Source organism: Phyllopteryx taeniolatus, chromosome 3 (genome assembly GCF_024500385.1).
Source record: "Phyllopteryx taeniolatus isolate TA_2022b chromosome 3, UOR_Ptae_1.2, whole genome shotgun sequence".
NCBI lineage: Eukaryota > Metazoa > Chordata > Actinopteri > Syngnathiformes > Syngnathidae > Phyllopteryx > Phyllopteryx taeniolatus.
This window is the reverse complement of record NC_084504.1, coordinates 3,014,932-3,038,256: the sequence shown is the minus strand read 5'-3', so window position 1 is coordinate 3,038,256 and position 23,325 is coordinate 3,014,932. Positions and strand designations below refer to the sequence as shown.

The window sequence follows — 23,325 nt, the reverse complement described above, 5'->3', positions numbered from 1 at the left end:
GAAAATAAAGGCTGATGTAATGTAACCAATTGAAGCAAGTAATTACCCACCCAGTTAAAATAAAACGGGAGGACCTGGGGAACAAATCACTCATACCCATTTGGTAACTATGACAACGCACATTGTTCTTAGCCAACCGCAGTCGTACTTTTCCGTCACCAATACACGCTTTACGCCATTTTGGAATTACAGCCGCAATTTGTCCAGGGCGCTCTCCAATAAAAAGCACATTAGTTTTTTTTTTCAGCCCCATATCGCCACGGTGCCTACTATGCACGGTTCTCGGAACAAAGCGGCACCAACAGTCGGGAAGGGACACACGGACGCAGACATCGGCACAGAGTCAAACCGGAGGGACCGAAAAGCTGTTGGAGGGATGTTAAAGAAGCTGAAGTCGAGGCGCAGTCAAACGGATAAGTGGCCCGTGGTAACAGAGGATGAACTTCGGGCGCTCGGAGAGGATATTTCGCCGGATCATGTTCTGGGACTCCGGGCTGTCACGGAGGGTACGTGAACGGTCGCTTTCACGGCCTAAATGTATCGCGAGACGTCAAACACCACTTGTTTGTTTGTGGTGTATGCTAAGCCATCTGTATGCTAAGGGACGAGTCTCCTGGTCAGCTTTCTCGCTCTCACAGGTGCACAATGGGAACGAGAGGCATTTATTTAAGATTAAAAGCAATACAAAACTTTACGCACGCAGTTGGGACGTGTAAGTAGGAGGTACGATGTGAATTTGCCATGCGGTGTTAAATTATATCCAAACATTTCGTTTTGAATCTGATCGTATACACTATTGTATATATACTATTGTTTTTACGGTTTAGTTTGTATCAACCTTTTGGGTAAGAGTATTACCTCAAAGTAGCTCTTAACGTTGAATAGAATGTTGGGGTTTGATCATTGCCATTGAATTGGCTAATCCCTTCATGATTAAACGTTTGTTGTTATTATTAATGGTAAACATGTAAATATTTTAATGCATGAACTCTTATACAGTGGGCACCAGGAACTGTGCATATCCCTCCCTTTAGGGAGACAACCTGACTCACTCTGACTCCAACCATGGGGTCTGTCATCGGAGCCTCAGTCAATGTTAAATGCCTCTCATTGTTTTGGCCTTTTCCTGCACCAGACAACAATGGTGTTACTTCCCTCCTCAATCGGGGTGCTTGGTTCAAGAGCTGTGAGTCTACCCTTTGCAATTGTATTTCTTAATCCAGTGCCCAAGGAACGAGAAAACAGTTGTGAGTGACAGCACAGCAGAAAATGACCAGTATTTATGCGTCATACAACAATTTAAGTAGAAGCAAAACAAATTATACAATGACAAATACATGTGTTCAAGGAGCATTTGTAAAATACCTTCTTTTCTTTGAACTAATATCCTGTTTCCAATTACAGACTATCTTTGCAAACCTGAAGACAATATCTACAACATCGACTTCACCCGTTTCAAGATCAGAGATCTTGAGACCGGGACAGTACTGTTTGAGATCGCCAAACCTCCTAACAGTGGTAAATCGTATGATAATTGAATCCAGCAATTAACACATGAGTTGTGTGTATGCGTTTGTGTACAGTCCCTTCCAAAAGCACTGGAACGGCAAGGTCACTTCCTTTTTTTGTTGTATACTGAAGACATTTGGGTTTCATATCAATAGAAGAATATGAGACAAAAGTTCAGAATTCTAGCTTTTATTTCATGGTATTTACAACTTAAACAACTCAGAACAGAGGACCTTTTGTTTGAAGTGACTCACTTTTCAAGTGAGAAAAAGTATTGGAACAAACATTATTAAATTAACTTAAAGTGAATAACATTTAATATTCGGTGGCATAACCCTCACTTGCAATAACTGCATCAAGCCTGCGACCGATAGACTTCACCAGAGTTGAAATCTTCATTTGAAATTATTTTCCAGGCCTTTACTGGAGCCTCTTGCAGTTCTTGTTTATTGCTTGGGGTTTCTGCCTTCAAATCTCCTCTTCAGGAGGTGAAATGCATGCTCTATTGGGTTAAGGTCCGGTGATTGACTCTAAGACATTCCCCTTTTCCCCTCTAATTAAGTCCTTTGTTGTGTTGCAGTGTGTTTTGGGTCATTGTCTTGTTGCATGATGAAGCTTCTCTTGATTAGTTTGGATGTATTCTTCTGTAAATTACCAGACAAAATAGTTTTGTAGACTTCCGAATTCAATAAATCATCAATAAAGACTAGTGAGCCTGTTCCAGAAGCAGCCATGCAAGCCCAAGCCATAACATTACCATCACCATGCTTCACAGATGAGCTTGTGTGTTTTGGATCATAAGCAAATCCTTTCTTTTGCCATACTTTGGCCTTTCCATCACTTTGGTTGAGGTTAATTTTGTTCTCATCAGTCCATAAAACCTAGTTCCAAAACTATTGTGGCTCATCTCTACTTCTTTGCAAAATCCAATCTGGCCTTCTGATTCTTTTTGCTGATGAGTGGTTTGCATCTTGTGGTATTGCCAGTATATTTCTTCAGTCTTCTTTGCACAGTGGATAGTGATACCTTCACCCATGCCCCGTGGAGGTTGGCAGTTATATCACTGACTGTTGTCTTTGGGTGTTTCTTCACAGCTCTCACAATGTTTCTGTTAACTGCAGTTGATATCCTTGGCCAACCTGTTTGATGTCTGTTGCTCAGTATAACAGTAGTTTATTTTGTTTTCAGGACATTCCAAGTTGTTGTATTGGCTATGCCCGATGTTTGTGGAATAGCTCCTGATTTCCCCTCTTCTCCTAGCTTCAGAATGGTTTGCTTTTCTCCAATAGACGGCTCTCTGGTCTTTATGTTTGCTTAACAGCAAATGCATTTTTCACAGGTGAAACCCAAAGCCAAAAACAAGCACTATCTAATGTTTAAGCAATCAATCTAAAAGACAACAGCTCAACAACTAGAAACACCCATCAGTCACATGTTCCAATACTTTTGCTCACTTGAAAAGTGGGTGGGCTCAAACAAAAGGTGCTCTGTCCTGAGTTCTTTAACACATCTCGATGTAAATACCATGAAATAAAAGCTGGAATTCTGAAGTTTTGTCTCATATGTATTTATCTTTTGATCTAAAACCCAAATGTATTCGGTATACAACATAAACAAAGGAATTGACCTTCCCATTCCAATACCTTTGGAGGGGACTATATATATACATATATTTGGGGTGGGATTGTATAGGTAAACAACGGTATGGTCTTTACCTCAGTTTTTGTGCCACGGTATGGTATGTGTTTTGCGCATAAAGAAAGCATTTTTTTTCCTCAACGATATCTCTTGTCAATAAGAACTGCATTTTGTAGTTTACTGAATAATGTAATTTATTTCAAGTTAACCGTTATTTAAACATAGCTGTTTCAAATGGTAAACTGCCTCTTTTTCCCTGACTAATCGTTTAACCAGGGCAATACAGTTGTATAGAATATGTATAATGGAGTAAAACATGCAAAAATGTAAACAAAAAACACTACTTGGGTAACAGTTGGATCAAGTGTCGGGTGATTGGTCATGGCTGCATCCCGCTCTGCAGGCATGACCAATCGACCCACGCTTAATCCAACTGTTACACTTGTTGAAGGTAAGTGATCAAACTACACATCTTTGACCATAAAAAAAGGCTGTAAATTTTTAGCAATAAATGCTCCCACTACAGGGGTGATTTTCTTGTTTATCCTATGTGGTGCGGTAGGTGTGTCAAAAGCAGTCTCAATACACTCTTATTGTTTTGCTGGTGTTACCTTTTCAAGTTGTTCGACTGTCATGTGTCCAGAAAGCGTTATTTTAGGATACCAACACAGGAGAAGCTTAATTATATTGCCTGTGTTTCCTTAAGCACGGGACATGTTTCAAGCAACACTTGTAGACAGTAAAATGCCTGTCAACAGTTTTCACTCCTCGTTGTTGTATTCAACTATGATACCAAAATTAATCCACACCAGCGATATCAATAAAGCCAGTGCTTCTCTTTCTCTTAGGAAATCAAGTAAATTGAAACAATAAGTGCCAGAGTCAAAGTCCCATCATCTTAAAACATTAATTGTAGACAGGCAATGTTTTAAGTAACAATTTAACATTAAACTGCAAAAGTATTAATTTTGATAGTGGTTCTTTTAACATGCTGATTGAATCTCATGAGATATGCCAATGTCACGCATGATGTTGGTTCAAGCCTACATGTCTTTGTGACTTGACACATGTTCAGGCATTCACCAACTGTAACTCCAAACTGTAACACTTAAGGAGAATTTGACTTTGGATGTTCCACTGTATTTAGATGCTGTATTTTTAAAAGTGGTTTGACAATACTATTGCGATTACTTAATTTTACCAATGCCTAGTTCAGTATTTTTATTTCGAGTGGTGAATTATTTTTCTTTGTTTTGCGTATCAATTCACTTAAATTTCCCACTGACCCTTTGAAACATCAGGGGACAAATAATTTAAAAAGTTGACACATTTAAAGACCTACAAAATTTATTCATGATACACGTTTGGCAAATAAGTACCTTCTGATGACAAAGTTGCACAATTTTCCTTGAGCAACACAATACAACCATTAAATTTTTTTTTAAAAATATTTTTGTATTCAACAAATATAAATATGATTTGCAGAGAGGTTTTGTTTCAGTATTCTAATGATAATTGCCTGATTCAGTTAGTGCAGTTATTGTGGTTATTATCACGAAGTGACTGTCACCCCAATGTCACCCCAATCTGTATAATTTGATTTCTGAGCAACTAAACTGGTTTTGTCTGTCAGGTCCTATAGAGGCTGAAGAGGGGAGCGGAGATTTTGACGTCAGTGCCGGGCGTTTTGTGAGATATCAGTTTACACCAGCGTTCTTGAAACTACAGACTGTAGGTGCAACGTAAGTACTTTGATCATAACTTTGTTTCACACAACTAGGAACACTTGTCAGTATTTGAACAAGAAGTCTATGTACAACTGAAGTGTGAACTTTTTTTCTCTGTTTGCAAACGTCAGTGTGGAGTTCACCGTTGGCGACCGTCCCATCAACAACTTTCGTATGATTGAAAGGCATTACTTTCAGGGACGCCTTCTCAAGAACTTTGACTTTGACTTCGGCTTTTGCATTCCCAACAGCCGTAACACATGTGAACACATTTACGAGTTTCCACAACTTCCAGATGACCTCAGTAAGTCCTAGTTTGTATTTGCATGGTGCCTAAATAAGACATAATGTTGATCGATGTGTCCATGTTATAACAGTCCTGCCATTTCTTCCTTCTTTTTCCAGTTCGCCAAATGGTGGAGCACCCTTATGAGACGAGATCAGACAGTTTCTACTTTGTGGACAACAAGCTCATCATGCACAACAAGGCAGACTATGCCTACAATGGTGGTCAGTAAGACCTTAAAAAGGACAACTGTGCAATACACCCGAGGGAAGGGATTTGTTTTGTATGAATCCTGTTAGAGTTAGGGTGTTTTCTTAAGACAGAAGAATTTTACCTCCATCAGCAGAATCAACAGCCCACATCTGCCATCTGATGCTTTCATGAATCTATTAAGAATCTGACAGGGATTTGGGACACTGAGGAAAATTCTGTTAAAGTTTGTCATATTTGTTACGGTTTGTGCACTGTTTGCCTTTAGTTTGAGTCTCTGCTGGAAAGGGACAAGCACAGACCCCTAGTGACACAGGTTCTGTTACAACTCAATTTGCTTCAGTATAATAGGTTTCTGTTGAAATAACTTAAACTACCTTTCACAAGTGACAATTGCTCCTCTTAAGAATAAGAGCACTGAGTAGAAGTTGTGTAGTATTGATCGTGATAGGTCCTTTTCATTCACTCTTAAATATTAGTATCAGTTTTGCATTGTTGGGACTTTAGTGTGAAATATTTAAGGTGAATGTGCTTGATATAACATGCTTGGTTAATTCTGGTAGTATAACCATCTTTAAAATAAAAATGTTTTGTTGACATCAGGTGTCATGTTCCTACATCACCATGTTTTTATTTTTGTTTGTTTTTTTTGTTTTTGGAAAACAGAAATCCAAGTCTTCCCATGCTTGATCATGGTGCACGCCTGAGAGTGTCATGTCACTTTGGTTTGATTTAATTCACTACTATTTGCAAAATTATATATTTTTTTTCCCTATTTCAGCCATACAAAACTCAAGTGTCTATTTGGAAGGCAACACTAACTCCCACTCTGGAAATCTTTAGTATTGCTTTAAGTTAATAATCAGATGACAGTTGTGGAAATCCTTCCATCAGCACAGGATTTTGACTTTTTTGCATTCATTGAAACAACTTTATGTGCCTTTCATCCCGATGGTCATTGTGAAGAAATTTGTGAATTGTCATTCCCATGTGTGACAAGATTACAGAGAGCTGTCGTTCATCGAATCTGATGACAGGGAATATATTTTATATGCTTACATGCAGGAACTCGTGTGAAAATGAAAAATGAATCCCATTTCATAAACTCTCTGAATGATCTAAAATTGTGCAAATGTGATGACCTGTGGTAAGCATTGTTTAGCTCAGTAAAAAATAGATTGGGATTGTTTAATTAGAAATCTGTAGTATTTGTTTTAAAAAATGTTAGTCATAATCAAAATCGGGATGTATTATGTTTGGTGATTGTGGTTGAATTACTTTTTAACTGCTCTTGTATTGTAGATGGCAATAAATTGTCAGATATATTTAACATGATCAAGTAATTGTTTTTTGTATATTAGTCAATAGTCATGTTAAAACTGCTGTAAATAAAAAGTAGCATGGATCCAATTTGTACCACTCTCTTTGCAATTTAGATTCACTTCTTTAAAATGTAACAAATAAATGCCTTTACAAAGCGTACTGTCAGGGGTTTTCAACTTTTTATAACATCCACTTTGCATTCCAATATGTCTCCTTCTCATGAGTATGTACTTGTCACATTGCAAAGGCGCTTATTTACAGTGGGTACGGAAAGTTTTCAGACCCCCTTAAATTTTTCACTCTTATATTGCAGCCATTTGTTAAAATAATTTTTTTCCCTCATTAATGTACACACAGCACCCCATATTGACAGGAAAAAAAACGTAATTGAAATCTGTGCTGATTTATTAAAAAAAGAACAACTGAAATATCACACAGCCATAAGTATTCAGACCCTTTGCTATGACACTCATATTTAACTTGGGTGCTGTTCATTTCTTCTGATCATCCTTGAGATTGGTTTTACACCTTCATTGGAGTCCAGCTGTGTTTGAGTATACTGATTGGACTTGATTAGGAGAGCCAGACACCTGTCTATATAAAACCTTACAGCTCACAGTGCATGTCAGAGGAAAAGAGAATCATGAGGTCAAAGGAACTGCCTGAAGAGCTCAAGACAGAATTGTGGCAAGGCACAGATCTGGCCAAGGTTACAAAAACATTTCTGCTCCACTTAAGGTTCCTAAGATCACAGTGGCCTCCATAATCCTGAAATGGAAGACGTTTGGGACGACCAGAACCCTTCCTAGAGCTGGCCGTCCGGCCAAACTGAGCAATCGGTGGAGAAGAGCCTTGGTGAGACAGATAAAGAAGAACCCAAAGATCACTGTGGCTGAGCTCCAGACATGCAGTCGGGAGATGGGTGAAAGTTCTAGAAAGTCAACCATCAATGCAGCCCACTACCAGTCGGGGCTTTATGGCAGAGTAGCTCGACGGAAGCCTCTTACCAGTGCAAGACATATGAAAGCATGTATGGAGTTTGCTAAAAAAAATAAAAAAAAAAAACACCTGAAGAAATCCAAGATGGTGAGAAATAAGATTCTCTGGTCTGATGAGACCAAGATAGAAATTGTTGGCCTTAATTCTAAGTGGCATGTGTGGAGAAAACCAGGCACTGCTCATCACCTGTCCAATATAGTCCCAACAGTGAAGTATGGTGGTGGCACCATCATGCTGTGGGGGTGTTTTTCAGCTGCAGGGACAGGACGACTGGTTGCAATCGAAGGAAAGATAAATGTGGCCAAGTACAGGGATATCCTGGACGAAAACCTTCTCCAGAGTGCTCAGACCCTCAGACTGGGCCGTAGGTTCACATAAAAAAAAAGACAATGAACCTAAGCGCACAGCTAAAATACCAAAGGAGTGGCTTCAGAACAACTCCGTGACTGTTTTTGAATGGCCCAGCCAGAGCCCTGCCTTAAACCCAATTGAGCATCTCTGGAAAGACCTGAAAATGGCTGCCCACCAATGTTCACCATCCAACCTGACAAAACTGGAGAGGATCTGCAAGGAACAATGGCAGAGGATCCCCAAATCCAGGTGTGAAAAACTTGTTGCATCATTCCCAAAAAGACTCATGGCTGTATTAGCTCAAAAAGGTGCTTCTACTAAATACTGAGCAAAGGGTCTGAATAGTTATGGCTGTGTGATATTTCATTTTTTCTTTTTTAATAAATCTGCAAATAAAAATCAACAATTGTTTTTTTCCTGTCAATATGGGGGGCTGTGTGTACATTAATGTAAAAAAATAAATAAAATAACTTAAATGATTTTAGCAAATGGCTACAATATAAAAAAGAGTGACAAATTTAAGGGGGTCTGAATACTTTCTGTACCCACTGTATATTTGGTGTATTTGAGATGGGATAAAAAAGATCAGCTGCAAAGGTCTTTAACCCAGCACATTTTTGTATAATTGTATTAAAATTATGAATTATAATTTAACTTTTTAACATTCTCTTTTTGGTGGCACGGTGGCCGACTAGTTAGAGCGTCAGCCTCACAGTTCTGAGGTGCGGGGTTCAATCCCCGTCTCCGCCTGTGTGGAGTTTGCATGTTCTCCCCGTGCCTGCGTGGGTTTTCTCCGGGCACTCCGGTTTCCTCCCACATCCCAAAAACATGACTCTAAATTTCCCGTAGGCATGACTGTGAGTGCGAATGGTTGTTTGTTTCTATGTGCCCTGCGATTGGCTGGCAACCAGTTCAGGGTGTACCCCGCCTCCTGCCCGATGACAGCTGGGATAGGCTCCAGCACGCCCGCAACCCTAGTTAGGAGAAGCGGCTCAGAAAATGGATGGATGGATGGATTCTCTTTTTGAGGCTGCACAATGGACGACTGGTTAACACAGCTGCCTCACCATTCAAGGTTCAAATCCAGCCTTCCTGTCTGGAGTTCTTGCCTGAGTGGATTTTCTCTGGGTACTCAGATTTCCTCACATTCCAAAAACATGGATGATAGGTTAATTGAAGACCCTAAATTGTCCGTAAGTGTGAGTGTGAAAGGTTGTTTGTTTATATGTACTCCACAATAGGCTGGCGACCAGTTCAGATGGCTCTTGCCCAAAGTCAGCAGGGTTGGGCGTCAGCACACCCGTGACCCTGGTGAGTATAAGCGGTTAAGAGAATAGATGGATGGATGGATTCTTTGTTGATCCCTGTAAATCAAAGCCGTATGTACAGTCACCTCCAAAAGTATTGGAATGGCAAGGTAAATTCCTTTGTTTTTGTTGTATACTGAAGACATTTGAGTTTCAGATCAAAAGATGAATATGAGACAAAAGTTCAGAAGTCCAGCTTTTATTTCTTGGTAGTTACATCTATATGTGTTAAAAAACTCAGGACAGGGTACCTTTTATTTGAACCCACCCACTTTTCAGGTGAGCAAAAGTATTGGAACAGACATTATTAAATTAACTTAAAGTGAATAACATTTAGGCGGCACGGTTAGACTGGTTAGAACGTCTGCCTTACAGTTCTGAGGAGCGGGGTTCAATCCCCGGACCCGCCTGTGTGGAGTTTGCATGTTCTCCCCGTGCCTGTGTGGGTTTTCTCCGGGCACTCCGGTTCCCTCCCACATCCCAAAAACATGCTTGGTAGGTTAATTGACAACTCTGAATTGCCCGTAGGTGTGAATGTGAGTGCGACTGGTTGTTTGTTTGTATGTGCCCTGCAATTGGCTGGCAACCAGTTCAGGGTGTACCCCGCCTCCTGCCCGATGATAGCTGGGATAGGCTCCAGCACGCCCGCGACCAAAATGGATGGATGGATGGATGAATAACATTTAATATTTGGTGGGATAACCCTTGTAGTAACTGCATCAATCATGCGACCCATTGACTTCACCAGACTTGCATTCTTCATTTGAAATGTTTTCCAGGCCTTTACTGTAGCATCTTTCAGTTCTTGTTTGTTTCTCAGGGTTTCTTCCTTAAGTCTTCTCTTCAGGAGGTAAAATGCATGCTCTATTGGGTTTACTTCTATTTAACTGGTATGACAAATTTATTTTTGCATCGTCTGTAATTGAGTTTTTGTTTTATCCATTCGTTTTCCATACTGCGTATCCTCACTAGGGTCGGGGGTGTGCTGCAGCCTATCCCAGCTAACTACGGGCGAGAGGCGGGGTACACCCTGAACTGGTCGCCAGCCAATCGCAGGGCACATCGTAACAAACAACCATTCACACCTACGGGCAATTTATAATCTTCAATTAACCTTCTATGCATGTTTTTGGGATGTGGGAGGAAACCGGAGTACCCTCGCAGACACGGGGAGAACATGTAAACTCCACACAGGTGTGCCTGGATTTAAGCCCGGGAGTTTTTGTTTTACTTCTTGAAAATGCCACACAATAGGTTAAACTCAATTACTTATTACACACTCGTAAGATTGTTTGTACTATATGTTAAAGTTAAATAATCCATTGATTAAGAAATACCCGAAAGAAACGGAAATGAGAACAGTTTCCGCTTTGGTTACCAACTCCGTTACCCACAATCCTCAGCTGCAAACAGGAAACAGATGAAGGCACGTGTGTTGTCATGGCGGGCAATGCAGCGAAGATGTTCGGTACTGCGAAAGATTCCAGCAGCAGTGACGACGAAGAGCTGAAAAGATGTCAAGAAGCAGTTTGGGATACACGAATAAGTGGAGCCAGTGGTATGTTAAAAAAAAAAAAATAATAAAATAAATATATATATATATATATATATTATAAATTTAAAACATTCTAATGTCAGTATAAACGTTTTATAGATTACCGTGCGACAGCAATATGACGTAGCATACCTAAAACTAACGTCAAGATTTAAAATGCAAATTTCTTAATGTCGATATAATTAAGAGTTTGTTCGTCTACCTCAACCTCAGTTTTTTTTTTTTTTTTTTTTTTAGGCATTGGCAATACAAAACAATCAAAACGGTAAGTAAATAATGGAACCATTGTACTTTCCTTTATAGTAATCTCATTTTCACCTAGATCATGTCGAATGACTAGCTTCCCTCAATCGTAGTACATTACAGAAAACTATGCAAAATATACCGTCGACCTGTTTAGCAACCTTTTTTGAGCCGCGGTAAACCCTACAATATTAGATCACCACGGCACACCACCAAACAATACTACAAAAATGTATACATTATGATGATCTCATTAAATACACACACATTTTACTTTCTCAGTGTGAAATCAGGGCCTCTTTAGTTGAACACAAAGCTTAATTTTGCAGGAATTTAAGACATACTTCAGATCGCAAATAATTTTTGGACCAAATAAGTGAAATTGGATATATTTCTCATCTCATCGAATGTTGCAGTTTGAGTGTACTGTATGGGAAGATGACTATTGTAATTCTGTGGCGCAAAAAAAAGTCTTGTAGTTGCTGACCATGAACATGATGGCAACGGGCTCCAGGTCACCCAGGGATTTCAAACTCATGTCGCCAAAAAGTTAGGACAATTTCTTGACAGGTAACCTGTGTTTTAAAAAAATATATAAATCAGTACAGTATATTAAAAATGTTAATTTATATGTATTTGTCTCAGTTGCTTTACAGAAACCCAGGCTGACATAGCAATCCGTAAGAATCCGACAAAATGTGATGATGAAGGTAAACCTCTTCTCTTAATGTTCTTCCATGTTTCCTTGTAATTGTTGAATCTCTGTTTGATTGTGTTATTTTTCTTTTAGGGTTTCTTTTGTTCTCTTCGTCAGTCCCAAGACAGACAGCAGACGATCCCCCTCCTGCGGTACGACGACAACCTGTTCCCAGCTCAAGGTTTGTATTGTTACATTGTCATTCAGAGGGCACTGTTTTGCACATTTTGTAGCGAGATGTTTTGTTGCCAGTGGAGGCAAGTAATAAGCAGACATGATCTTTGAGTGGAACCGCTAGTCATCAGGCCATTAGATATGGATATGGCCAACATTTTGGGGGGAAACATGCCTGTAAATGTACAGAATTACACAGGGTTCATGCACATAACGAGAGACTTTAAAAGTATTAACATTTCATGTGTTTTGCTTGTCAAATGCATGTGGCCTGTCTCAACAAAGCTTTTTAAGAGGGGAACATTAGAAGCTTGAACCAAAAAGAAGTAAACTATACACTGGAACGTAGGTGAATTTAAAGCAGTTGTCATGAACGGAACAGAGGATAGGACCCAAAAATGCACGACTCCAAAACAAATGGACAGTTTCCAAAAAGAGAGGTTTAATAGACGGGCATAGGTCGGTACACAGGCAGGTAATCCAAGAAAGGCAACAGTATCCAAAAACATGAGGCAAAGAGGCGAGGTCGATAATCGGAACAGGGTCAAGTCTTAGTGCGAGTCTGTGACGTGGAAACAAGGACTGCTGGAACGCGACGACAAGGTACAACGAACTGGCGACGAGAGGGAATGAGACACGAGGTTAAATACAAGGGGTAATTAGGTTGAACGAGGCACAGGTGGTGAAGATGCTCACAGGAGCAGGTGTGTGTGAAACAGGGGGAAGACAAAACCCAGAGCACACACCCATGACAGCAGTAAGACTCCAGTGTCCTCATACGCATCTTCACTTGTTGTCAGAGTTAAGATGGAGTGTGTTATTGTTCTACTACTATTACTATGACCAATTGTTAACATATTTTTAGACTTGTATTACAGTTACAGTATGTTAAAAAGTGGATGGAATTTGGCACCTCTGTGACATGGCTCACTTTTACTTGATTCCGTCGTCATTCATCTTTACGTTTGATAGTTTTTCCATTTTTTCCAACTGTGGTTAATTTATTTTTACACTCGTATGACTCATAGGAGTATCATTATTATTTTTTGAATGCTTAACAATAAATGCTTTTTGACCCTGGCACAGATTTTTTTTCTGTAAGTTTTTTTTTTTTTTTTTTTTTTTTTTTGCTGTGGGAAAATTTGTTTTAATATCTGATAAATCAGAGGCTTATCAGTGTGATGTAAATAATTCTATTCAATTTTAGAGGTTCCAGTGAAGAGTGTCTCAAGGGTTAACAGAGGCCTTTTAATCTCCACTAGGCACCTACAGTCTGATGCAGTTTTTGTTTTTTTCCATACCTCAGAACAATAGAGGTGAGGTACTCAATATGGTGGAGGGGAGGCGTGGCGTTGTCTGATGCCCTGCTATGATGGATGCAAAAAGAGCCTGTGAAGGAATGTAGAAAGGGGACTGATGCCAGAGAATAGGGAGTCATCATGAATTCACTGTCCCTGGCAGGCTCATTAGTGGTAGAACTTACTCTCACATTGATCTGTTAAACATCATGGATGCCATAAAGAGCACCCGCATGACTGCCAGCCTTTCATAAGAGCAGGACGTTTGGTTGTAAAGAGCTGCCACACATTTTTAACAAACTTTGAGGTAATAATGTCATCAGTGGAGACGAGAGAGACTGTGTGAGGGGAAAGCTTTCTCTTGGGTAAAAAATAAATTAAGGTTGACGCGTGGCATCATACAAGATAAGAAAATCGTGCCAGACCTCAGCACAGTGAGCAATGAAAAGCCTAGCTCCACCTGCATGTTTTGATTTTTTGATGACATAACAAAAGGCTACCAGCAAGCTGGAGAAATATGAAAACCACAGAACCGAAAATGAAACTTGGACAGTATCGGTTGCAGTGGGATAAATAGTACACAGGCGTATGTCACGACAACTCGGTACCATATGGAAGTAGCTAATGGCAAAAGGAACACTGGAAAACTGTTTAAGTCTTAAGTAATCTCTATATACTTGTCATTCGTTATGGGTGATAGCAAAATGTTTTACGTTTATTTCCAGTACTTCACATCTTTTTACACTTATGTAACATTACTGATTGATTACATTTCCGTGATTTCAGTGGGAAAGAGGCATTCTTAAAGAGCTGTTGCTGAATCTGGGGAAAGTATTGTGGGGATGTCTTCTGAGATAGGGAGTCGCTGTGAGGAAAGTATTGATAAGTGTTTCACCGGCACGATAACAAAAGGGAACACCTTTTAATGAATGAGATTTATGCTCATTAATGCAACGATTTACTCTCTCTTTGGTCCAGTGACAGTGACAGTGAAGTGGAAAGGAGGCTGAAGGAGGCAGCTGTGTCGTTGAAAGATCTCTTGCCATCATCGTCACTTGTTTCCTCACCCACGGCAGCAGCACCTCCCCAGTTGGGAAAGAAAAAGAAGGAATCATCTGACACTGAAGATGACAATGTTGCGAAGAAGAAGAAAAAAAAGAAGATGAGGAAGCAGGCAGGAGATGCAGGCGGCAAGCATGTGGACTGCAAAGGATCTCCATGTGCTCAAAACAACTGTGACCACGCAGGTTCAAAGCAGAAACACCACAAAGTCAAACGGAAAAAGAAAGCGTCGGAAAATGACTAATGGGACTGTAATGTAAATGTTTCTTTGTACAGTGTCTAAAGCATTAAAAGATTTGACGAAAACATATAAGAAACAGGTCCCATCTTTACATATAGTCAACATTGCTGATAGTTTGTCACAAAAAATGTGTTTATAAAATGCTTATGATATTGAGTTAACATGTTTTAAGTGAACATACAATTTCTCAAGATTCTAAAAGAGTATTTAAATAAAATACATTTTGTTATAAAATTTGGTGATTTTGTGTTTCTGTGTAAAAAGTAAATCTCCAACACTGATCCTTGTTCATATTCCAGCTATGTTTTATCTGGGTTTTTTAAAACGTCTCAACAACTTGTGGTACTCGCCTCAGAACTTGGTGACGTTAAATGAGAGGCAACATTCCTTTCTGAGCAGCTCCTTGGTGTTGGGGAGGCATTGCTGGAGCACAGCACTACTGTGATGTAGAGACCATTTGTGTAGGAATATACGTGCTAATGTCTGTTGGTGAAGGTGACAGAAGGTGAGACTGGTGACTGTCTGTTGTCTGGGAGGCAGGATACAGGTCTGGGCTCTGGCTGGATACTGTTGGCGAAGCACAACATTTCTCGATTTATCTGGGCGGCAAATGATACAGGCGAGTAAGAATCACAATAATAGTAATACCGGCACTAAAGCGACAATCCAACAATTTTGATTGATTTGAGTGTGATTTTAGACAGTCTTGTACTACCTCAACCTTATTTTACCACAGATGTGTAGCAGTGGCCTGATTGATGAATGAAAAAAATGGTAAGTGACACTTGCACATGTAATAAAGCTCAGACCTCTCCAGCTTTATGTAACATACATTTTGAGTTGTCGTAGCAAATCCCACCACTGTTACAGTAGCATTTATAGGCCAGAGGTTCACTGTCACCATGCAATCTCCACTCAGAGCCACTTACCTGGTACAGGTGTGTGTGGCTGCAGGTGCAGAGAATTTTCCTGCAGTGAAGGGTCTGTCGGCTCCTCAGGATCAGCTGTTAAAATCTATCCAAAAATATCATAGTGATATTTGAGAAATTCCAGCACACAGAGATCATTCATGTTGTGATGACCTGCGTACTCAAATGAAGTCACCTGTCTGACAGATGCAAGGCTGGTTAGTGTCCCCAGACTGCTGCTCTCAGTGATGACCATGGCCTGAGACAGAAGACTAGACGAAGGGTACTGTAGCGAATCAGTCTTGCTATACACTAAAATCAAAAGCAGAATGAAGTGCCACTCTCAACAAAATATGCTGAATTATGCTTGCTGCTGCAGCCATACTGTGACTTGGCAGCTGTGCCATGGTCGCCATAAATGGACTGGAACCCATTTGACTTTGGAGCTGCTGTGGCATTGGCTGCTGGGCGTGAAGCTGCTGCTGCTGGAATGAGATTGGCTGCAGAGTCGTGAAACCACCTCCCATGTTGTTTATGACGGGTACCGTTTGAGATTGTGTTGAAGCTAGACCTGAGAATGGTCAGATGAGTGTAAAGAATTGATGGAGCCATCTAAAACTCGCCATTTAAAATGTACTGTTTACCAATGAGAAGTGAGGACTCTCCTAGGCTCATGACGCTGGGCAGAGAAGCCATGATGAGGCCTTGTGAGGATGCGGGGGAGGAGGACAAACTGTGGAGTGAGGTCAGAGTGCTTACAGGGGGAAGTGGGCCTCCACTGGAAACCTATGACCAGATGGGAACATGATCATGATGGCCCCCAATTGTTGAGCAATATCAGGGGGTCATGGGACACTCCCTCACCAATTTGGGATGGTGGCTCTCAAGGAGTGTGTGGCTTGGCTCTAGCTGGACAGGACTGACCACAAGGTGCCCCACACTTTCCCCTCCAATACCTCTGGCTGACCTCAGGGTATCACACTGGATTTGATGGCTATATTTGGCACCTGGGAAATAACACAAAATCACCACATGCCACATCCATATCAATGAGAGAATTACTAATTTAAATTAAAGGTAAAAAGGGATTTCATATTTGAAAGTTTAAAACTATTACTGAGCTCTGGACTTGAAGAAAGGTTGGGGTTTGAAGAAGAACCCGTGTGGCTGGTGTAAGGCCCATCAAGAGCTAGTTTGTGCCGGAAGGCTTCCTCTTTTCTGCGGTTCGCAAACCAATTGTACACCCTGACCTCAGTGACCAGGTTGGAGCCCAGGCCAGCAAGCTGTGAAGGCGACACCCCCCTCTGCAGACACTCTGCCCTGGAGGAGGAGGAACCACAATTAGTTTTTTTTTTTTTTTAAGTGCAGCTCATTGATGACCTGCATTCACTATACAGCAGCCGAAATAAGTATTTAACACGTCACCATTTTTCTCATAAAATATATTTTCAAACGTGCTATTGACATGAACATTTCGCCAGATGTTGGGAACAACCCAAGTAATCCATACATACAAAGAAAGTAGAACAAAAAAGTTCAGAAATTAAGTTGTGTGTAATAATGTGAAATGACACAGGGAAAAGTATTGAACTGGTATTTATTTAACACTTTGTAAAAAAGGTTTTGTTTGCAATGACCACTTCAAAATATGGAGAAGCTAGTCACATACATTGCTCTGGTGTGATTTTGGCCCATTCCTCCACACAAGCAGTCTTCAAATCTTCAAGGTTCTGTGGGCTTCTTTTATGGACCTTGAGTTTCAGTTCTTTCCATAGATCTTCGATTGGATTCAAGTCAGGTGATTGGCTGGGCCATTGTAGCAGCTTTACTTTTTATCTTTGAAACCAATTGAGACCAATCCTGATGAAATGTCCACCCTCGTTTCATTTTCATCATCCTCGTAGATGGCAGCAGATTTTTGTCAAGAATGTCTCGGTACATTTGCCCATTCATCCTTCCTTCAATAATGTGAAGTTTACCACTACCATTTGCTGATAAGCAGCCCCACACAATCATGTTCCCACCAACGAACTTCACTGTTGGCATGGTGTTTTTTTAGGGTGATGTGCAGTGCCATTTATCCTCCAAATGTGGTGTGCATTGTGGCATCAAAACTGTTAAATTTTGCTCTCATCAGACCAGACTGTATTCTCCCAGCATTTAACTGGCTTGTCTAAATGTTGTTCACCGAACTATAAACGAGCTTTGACATGCTTTTTTTTTTCCAGCAATGGGGTCTTGCGTGGTGAGCTCGCATACAAGCCATGGCGGCGGAGTACATTACTCACTGTTTTCCATGTGACAACAGTACCTGCTAATTCCAGGTCTCTTGAAAGCACTCCACAGGTGGTCCTTGGCTCTCGGACAAATCTTCTAATTATTCTTTGCGCTCCTCTGTCAGAAATCTTGCAAGGGGCACCTGATGGAGGCAGATTTATGGTGGTATGATTGGCTTTCCACTTACGTATTGAGGCCCCAACCGTGCTCACTGGAACTTTCAGAAGCTTAGATATGCGCCTGTAACCAATGCCATTGTTATGTTTTGCAATAATTAGTTTGCGATGGTCTTGAGACAGCTTTTTGCTCTTACCCATCATGAAATGTGTCTTGACTCACACCTTGGCCATGATACCTTTTTGTAGGCCATCAATTAGGACTGAACCAGCTGACATTCATTTGCACTGACATGGGGTTGAATTGCTGTTTGATTACTGATAGATTTTAGGTGTTGTCTTGGCTTTCCATGGCTTTTTGCACCTCCCTTTCGTCATGTGTTCAATACTTTTCCCCTGTGTCATTTCACATTTTTGCACACAACTTAATTTCTGATCTCATTTGTTGTACTTTCTTTGTATGTATCGATTGGACATTTGGAAGTATATTTAGTGAGAAAAATGGTGACGTTAAATATTTCTGCCGCTGTATTGATAAAAGTATTCGCTCACTCACGTGCCTTGATTCCCATAAGAACTTAAGTGATAGCTGAACTTTAGGGATTAAGAATGGTATGTTACTTGAGTTCATATGTGAGGCAAGGCAGATGAGCAAATGCTTTTGGCAATATAGTGTATGTTAGTAATTCTCAACTGGTGGGTCTGGACCCAAAAGTGGATCGCAGACCCATTTTGGGTGGGTGGCAGACATCTGGTCAAAACAAATTTCAAGTTCCTACACAGAACATTAGGTAAGTGGACTAATGTTACTTCAGTGGGGCAGCCATGGCCCAATGGTTAAGATGCCACCGTGGGGGGCATAGGTTCAAGACCCCGACTGGACCATCTGCCAACATCCCCTGGACTCACAGCTGTGGTGTCCTTGAGCAAGACACTGATACCCCGAAATGCTCCCTGGGCACTTTGTTCAAATCATTTAAGTTCATTTTTTTCCTCATTAATGTACACACAGCACCCCATATTGACAGAAAAAATGGAATTGTTAAAATCTTTGCTGATTTATTAAAAAATAAAAACTGAAATATCACACAGTCATAAGTCTTCAGACCCTTTGCTGTGACACTCATATATTTAACTTTGGTGCTGTCCATTTCTTCTGATCATCCTTAAAATGGTTCTACACCTTCATAGGAGTCCAGCTCTGTTTGATTATACTGATGGAATTGATGAGGAAAGCCACACACCTGTCTATATAAGACCTTAGAGCTCACAGTGCATGTCAGAGCAAATGAGAATCATGAGGTCAAAGGAACTGCCTGAAGAGCTCAGAAACAGAATTGTGACAAGGCACAGATCTGGCCAAGGTTATAAAAAAAATTCTGCTGCACTTTACATTCCTAAGAGGACAGTGGCCTCCATAATCCTTAAATTGACGACGTTTGGGACGACCGGAACCCTTCCTAGAGCTGGCCGTCGGGCCAAACTAAGCAATTGGTGAGAGAGGTAAAAAAAAGAACCCAAAGATCACTGTGGCTGAGCTCCAGAGATGCAGTCAGGCGATGGGCAAACGTTCTAGAAAGTCAACCATCACTGCAGCCCCCCACCAGTCGGGGCTTTACGGCAGAGTAGCTCGACGGAAACCTCTTTCCAGTGCAAGACACATGAAAGCCCTCATGGAGTTTGCTAAAAAACACCCGAAGGACTCCAACATGGTGAGAAATAAGATTCTCTGGTCTGATGAGACCAAGATAGAAATTGTTGGCCTTACTTCTAAGTGGCATGTGTGGAGAAAACCAGGCACTGCTCATCACCTGTCCAACACAGTCAAAACAGTGAAGCATGGTGGTGGCAGCATCATGCTGCAGGGGTGTTTTTCAGCTGCAGGGACAGGACGACTGGTTGCAATCGAAGGAAAGATGAATGTGGCCAAGTACCGGAATGTCCTGGACGGAAACCTTCTCCAGAGTCCCCAGAGTCTTCCAACAAGACAATAACCCTAAGCACACAGCTAAAATACCGAAGGAGTGGCTTCAGAACAACTCCGTGACTGTTCTTGAATGGCCCAGCCAGAGCCCTGCCTTAAACCCAATTGAGCATCTCTGGAAAGACCTTGAGCAGGGCACTGCTCTTTATCGTATGCAAAACAAATATTCAGAAGAGTGTGAGTTGAATTTCCCTTTGATTGACATGACTATAATAAATAAACATTTTTGAATCAATAAATTTCAGATAACAACTGAAGATTGTATCACTGTAAAGGGAGTTGTTTTGATACAACTTGTATTTTGTGTTGGATCTTTTTAGATTGGGCAGCCGTAACACATTCATAGCCACAAAAAGATTCTAGATTGATTTTGACTTGGATATTTTTCCCACTGGGGTTGAAGATCGTGTGTGAAGACAGTTTGTGAAGACTTGTACCTTTATATAATGTTGACTGGATTAGAGAGCAGATTAAGTGACACAAAATAAATCTATGATGCATGAAAATGCTACTTTTGTGTCCCACCTGTTACACTCCTCCACTAAGCGTTCTCTCTCCTCCTTGCTGGGGTTTTTTTGGCGTTCATAGGCATGGAAAAGTATCTGCAGGGAAGCTGGACCCCATTTGAATCTGTTTCTCCGACCCTTCCTGGACTCCTCACCCTGCTCCTCCATAGACGTGAGGCCATGTTTGGCATTGGTGAATTCTAGCAAGTAATGGTCACATACTTTTACTTTTAGATTTTGAAATCAAACATTATGGCTCATACAGCCCTCCAGCTGCTTGTACTCACGCTGGCTGATTTCACACTGCTTCTTGACGTACCAGCTGTACAGTGCAGCTCTTTTCTGGTTCTTCATAGGCGTGCCTTTGTTGAGATGCTGGGAGAGGTGCGATTGATTGAGTCCTGTGGACTCTACCACTTCTCTTTGAGGGAGATTATGTTGCTGCATGTAGCTTTTCACCATTTTTGCAACATGCCACGGGTCCTCCCTGTTGGAACCAGACATACAAAACAGACCCATTTGGCTCATTCTTTCATCCACTCGTTTACTATCGCTTATCCTGTTTAGGTTAACGGATGAGTTGGGGCGTATCTCAACTGACTTTGGGCGAGAGGTGGGATACACCAAGGACTGGTTGCTAGCCACTCACAGGGCACATATAGACAACCAATCACCCCTATGGGCAATTTTACAGTCTTCGATTAACCTGCATAACATACAGGATTATGTGGGAGGAAACCCACACAAGCACATGGAGAACATGCAAATGGCACACAGGGATAAATTTGAGTCCAGAACCTCTCTACTATTGAGTGGTCACATTTATGTTTTTACATCCCTCCTATGCTTTTACATCGTTCATCATATGCATTTATAATATTGATGTCTGATACAGAAGAGTAAACTGCTACTTACTGTAAGTAAAAGTCAAATGAAGTAAAATCTCTCTGCACTCATCACCCACAATTTTAGGTATTCGTTATAACAGATGTATTGAAATTATACTGAGATAATGATGCTTCCTGTATTGTTCTTACGGTAGGTTCAATTTAGATTTGTTATTTTCACAATACAATAATGACTGTATAAAAGTAAAATTTCACTCAAAATGTAACAGGTTGCTCCTTGGCCCATGTGACTGCTATGAAAAAGGGTAATTAAAATAAGAATGCTAGTGGTACCCTAAGACTTTTTGCATAAGACCTGATGTATACGGGATACTTGCCATGAAGTCCTGCTTCAAATAAATATAATGGCCTTCATATGTTGCTGTGTAGTTTTTCACCAATGTAAACAACAGCCACAATAAATAACGTAATTGTCAACTTTATGACAGTGACATTTGTTTTAAATCTGCTTTTTTTGTCTTTGTGACTCAACATTTCTGCTACAGCTCTTGTTCTACTCCCTTAGAATGTCACCAGTGCGTGTAACTGAGATTTTACTTCATTTGTTGTTTATAAAATGCTGGAGTTTATTTTTGTAAAGTATGTCCTATATTGTAATTCAAAATAGTGATGATGGTTGTTTTATTTTAGAGGGAATACTGAAGATCTATTGATTTACACAGAGAATAAAAAAATCTTAAAACAGATGTCAGATGTGATCACTTGGAAAGAAGTGTCCCGGGAGCATTATTGACAGAGAGAGATAAGAGGAAGTACACAGGACCAAAGTCCAACTCCTTCAGATCAGCAGTGAAAACATCTAAAGCATACTGAGCATGGAAAGCCTTATTTAAAAGTTTCCAAAAGTAAGATAATAATAGATGAAAAACGTACAAGTAACAACAACAAACATGTCATTAGTTCTGTAATGACGTCCAGTTCAAAGTAAAATATTGTTTTGTCTTAAATATTGTCTTTTGAGAAACCTTTATTGTCAACATTTCACTTTTAAAGGATTAGAAAATGCAGTATTTCAAGCAGATACTGTATTAGAAATCAGTTATTCAAATGTTAAGATACCTCACGTGTGGCTATGCAAACATTGACTCAAGACCAGCCCTTCTCCATTAATCTTCACCTGCATATGCATGTAGCTTATTTATTAAGAATTGGCCGCAGAATAATGATGGGAGTGGGTAATTAGTAACTAGCAAAGGAGGAAGCCTCTTTAAATTGGCTTCGGACACCAGAGCGAGGCAGACGAGCTGGAGAAGGAGGGAGCAATCGGGAAGAGAGGGAAACCGAGCTTGTGAGGTGTCCCACAATGAACATTTGCAGGTTATGTTCTCAGGTAAAAACTAAGGGGGAGTAAATGCGGAAACAAGGTGGTGGTCAGCACGTTTTCAAGATATTTTCCTATTCCACGCATTGGGAGGAAACAACTCTGTGCAGACTTCAGTGCTGGGATCAAACTTACCGCACGAGCTGTTCCACTTCAGCCCTCAGTTTGGCTGCCTCCTCTGGGGGGAACTTCTCCAAATCTCGGAATATCGGTGGTGGGTAATCCATTTCTCCCTCCTCGGAGCTCTCCCCATCCCCCCTCTCTCCCTTGTCTGTTCCGTTCGCCCTTTCTCGTTCCAGTTCCCCCATTGCATGGATCAAGACATCACGGGACAGGCCCGATTCTAGCAGGGCCCAGACCAGCTGTTCCTGAAGGGCCGTCAGACGGCTGGACCTCGCCATGGCAGCCCCGGCCCTCTCCTCACCCTCCATTACTCTGATGCCTTACCTGCTCCCGCTTTGCAAACAAACTCTCTGCTCTCATGTGCCGGTTACACACTCAAAGCTTGGCCGGATGGGCAAAGCAGGGTGCCATTATATTTGTAATCCCTTTTAAGTGGAGACAAAAAAACTATACTTTCTTTTCCTTGATGTTTACTTTCCTCTCGATGAATCCTGAGCTGCCTGGTTTTAACTCTCCACCTGCTGTTTAGCTTTCAAAGCTCAATTTTCTTTTTTTGAACCTT

At 40.8% G+C, this 23,325-nt stretch overlaps 3 protein-coding genes across 4 annotated transcripts; 2 read left to right on the top strand and 1 right to left on the bottom strand.

The window, feature by feature from the left end:
• The first annotated feature begins 153 nt into the window (after window positions 1-153).
• unc119.1 (unc-119 homolog 1) lies at window positions 154-6,852 on the top strand. Its single transcript, XM_061766470.1, has 5 exons — window positions 154-506; window positions 1,405-1,518; window positions 4,781-4,889; window positions 5,006-5,178; window positions 5,280-6,852. The coding sequence occupies exons 1-5, from the start codon at window positions 272-274 to the stop codon at window positions 5,390-5,392; spliced, it is 744 nt and encodes a 247-aa protein (XP_061622454.1). The 5' UTR covers window positions 154-271; the 3' UTR covers window positions 5,393-6,852.
• Window positions 6,853-10,742: 3,890 nt separating this feature from the next.
• Window positions 10,743-14,842, top strand: c3h12orf43 (chromosome 3 C12orf43 homolog). Of its 2 annotated transcripts, XM_061766471.1 has the most exons (6): window positions 10,744-10,908; window positions 11,143-11,170; window positions 11,620-11,718; window positions 11,794-11,858; window positions 11,939-12,026; window positions 14,296-14,840. In XM_061766471.1, exons 1-6 carry the CDS (start codon window positions 10,791-10,793, stop codon window positions 14,621-14,623), a joined length of 726 nt encoding a protein of 241 aa, XP_061622455.1. In that variant the 5' UTR covers window positions 10,744-10,790; the 3' UTR covers window positions 14,624-14,840. The 2 variants fall into 2 exon arrangements, with proteins under 2 accessions (XP_061622456.1, XP_061622455.1); XM_061766472.1 differs by lacking the exon at window positions 11,143-11,170 and having other exon boundaries at window positions 10,743-10,908; window positions 14,296-14,842.
• Window positions 14,843-14,903: 61 nt separating this feature from the next.
• hnf1a (HNF1 homeobox a) lies at window positions 14,904-23,323 on the bottom strand. The gene is made up of 10 exons (XM_061766469.1): window positions 22,776-23,323; window positions 20,699-20,898; window positions 20,431-20,611; window positions 16,646-16,848; window positions 16,393-16,535; window positions 16,173-16,314; window positions 15,914-16,099; window positions 15,725-15,840; window positions 15,550-15,634; window positions 14,904-15,187 (listed from the first exon to the last, which is right to left on the bottom strand). Exons 1-10 carry the CDS (start codon window positions 23,069-23,071, stop codon window positions 15,057-15,059), a joined length of 1,683 nt encoding a protein of 560 aa, XP_061622453.1. The 5' UTR covers window positions 23,072-23,323; the 3' UTR covers window positions 14,904-15,056.
• Between the last annotated feature and the right edge of the window lie 2 nt (window positions 23,324-23,325).

Excerpts from the sequence above, each read along its gene's own strand:
- c3h12orf43 (XM_061766471.1), top strand. The coding sequence starts at position 10,791 with ATGGCGGGCAATGCAGCGAAGATGTTCGGTACTGCGAAAGATTCCAGC. Across the intron at positions 10,909-11,142 it reads ACGAATAAGTGGAGCCAGTG|GCATTGGCAATACAAAACAA; the intron begins GTATGTTAAAAA and ends TTTTTTTTTTAG. Across the intron at positions 11,719-11,793 it reads TTAGGACAATTTCTTGACAG|TTGCTTTACAGAAACCCAGG; the intron begins GTAACCTGTGTT and ends TATTTGTCTCAG.
- unc119.1 (XM_061766470.1), top strand. The coding sequence starts at position 272 with ATGCACGGTTCTCGGAACAAAGCGGCACCAACAGTCGGGAAGGGACAC. Across the intron at positions 1,519-4,780 it reads CGCCAAACCTCCTAACAGTG|GTCCTATAGAGGCTGAAGAG; the intron begins GTAAATCGTATG and ends TTTGTCTGTCAG. Across the intron at positions 5,179-5,279 it reads ACAACTTCCAGATGACCTCA|TTCGCCAAATGGTGGAGCAC; the intron begins GTAAGTCCTAGT and ends TTCTTTTTCCAG.
- hnf1a (XM_061766469.1), bottom strand. The coding sequence starts at position 23,071 with ATGGAGGGTGAGGAGAGGGCCGGGGCTGCCATGGCGAGGTCCAGCCGT. Across the intron at positions 20,612-20,698 it reads GCAGTGTGAAATCAGCCAGC|AATTCACCAATGCCAAACAT; the intron begins GTGAGTACAAGC and ends ATTACTTGCTAG. Across the intron at positions 15,188-15,549 it reads GCCACACACACCTGTACCAG|TATCCAGCCAGAGCCCAGAC; the intron begins GTAAGTGGCTCT and ends CTTCGCCAACAG.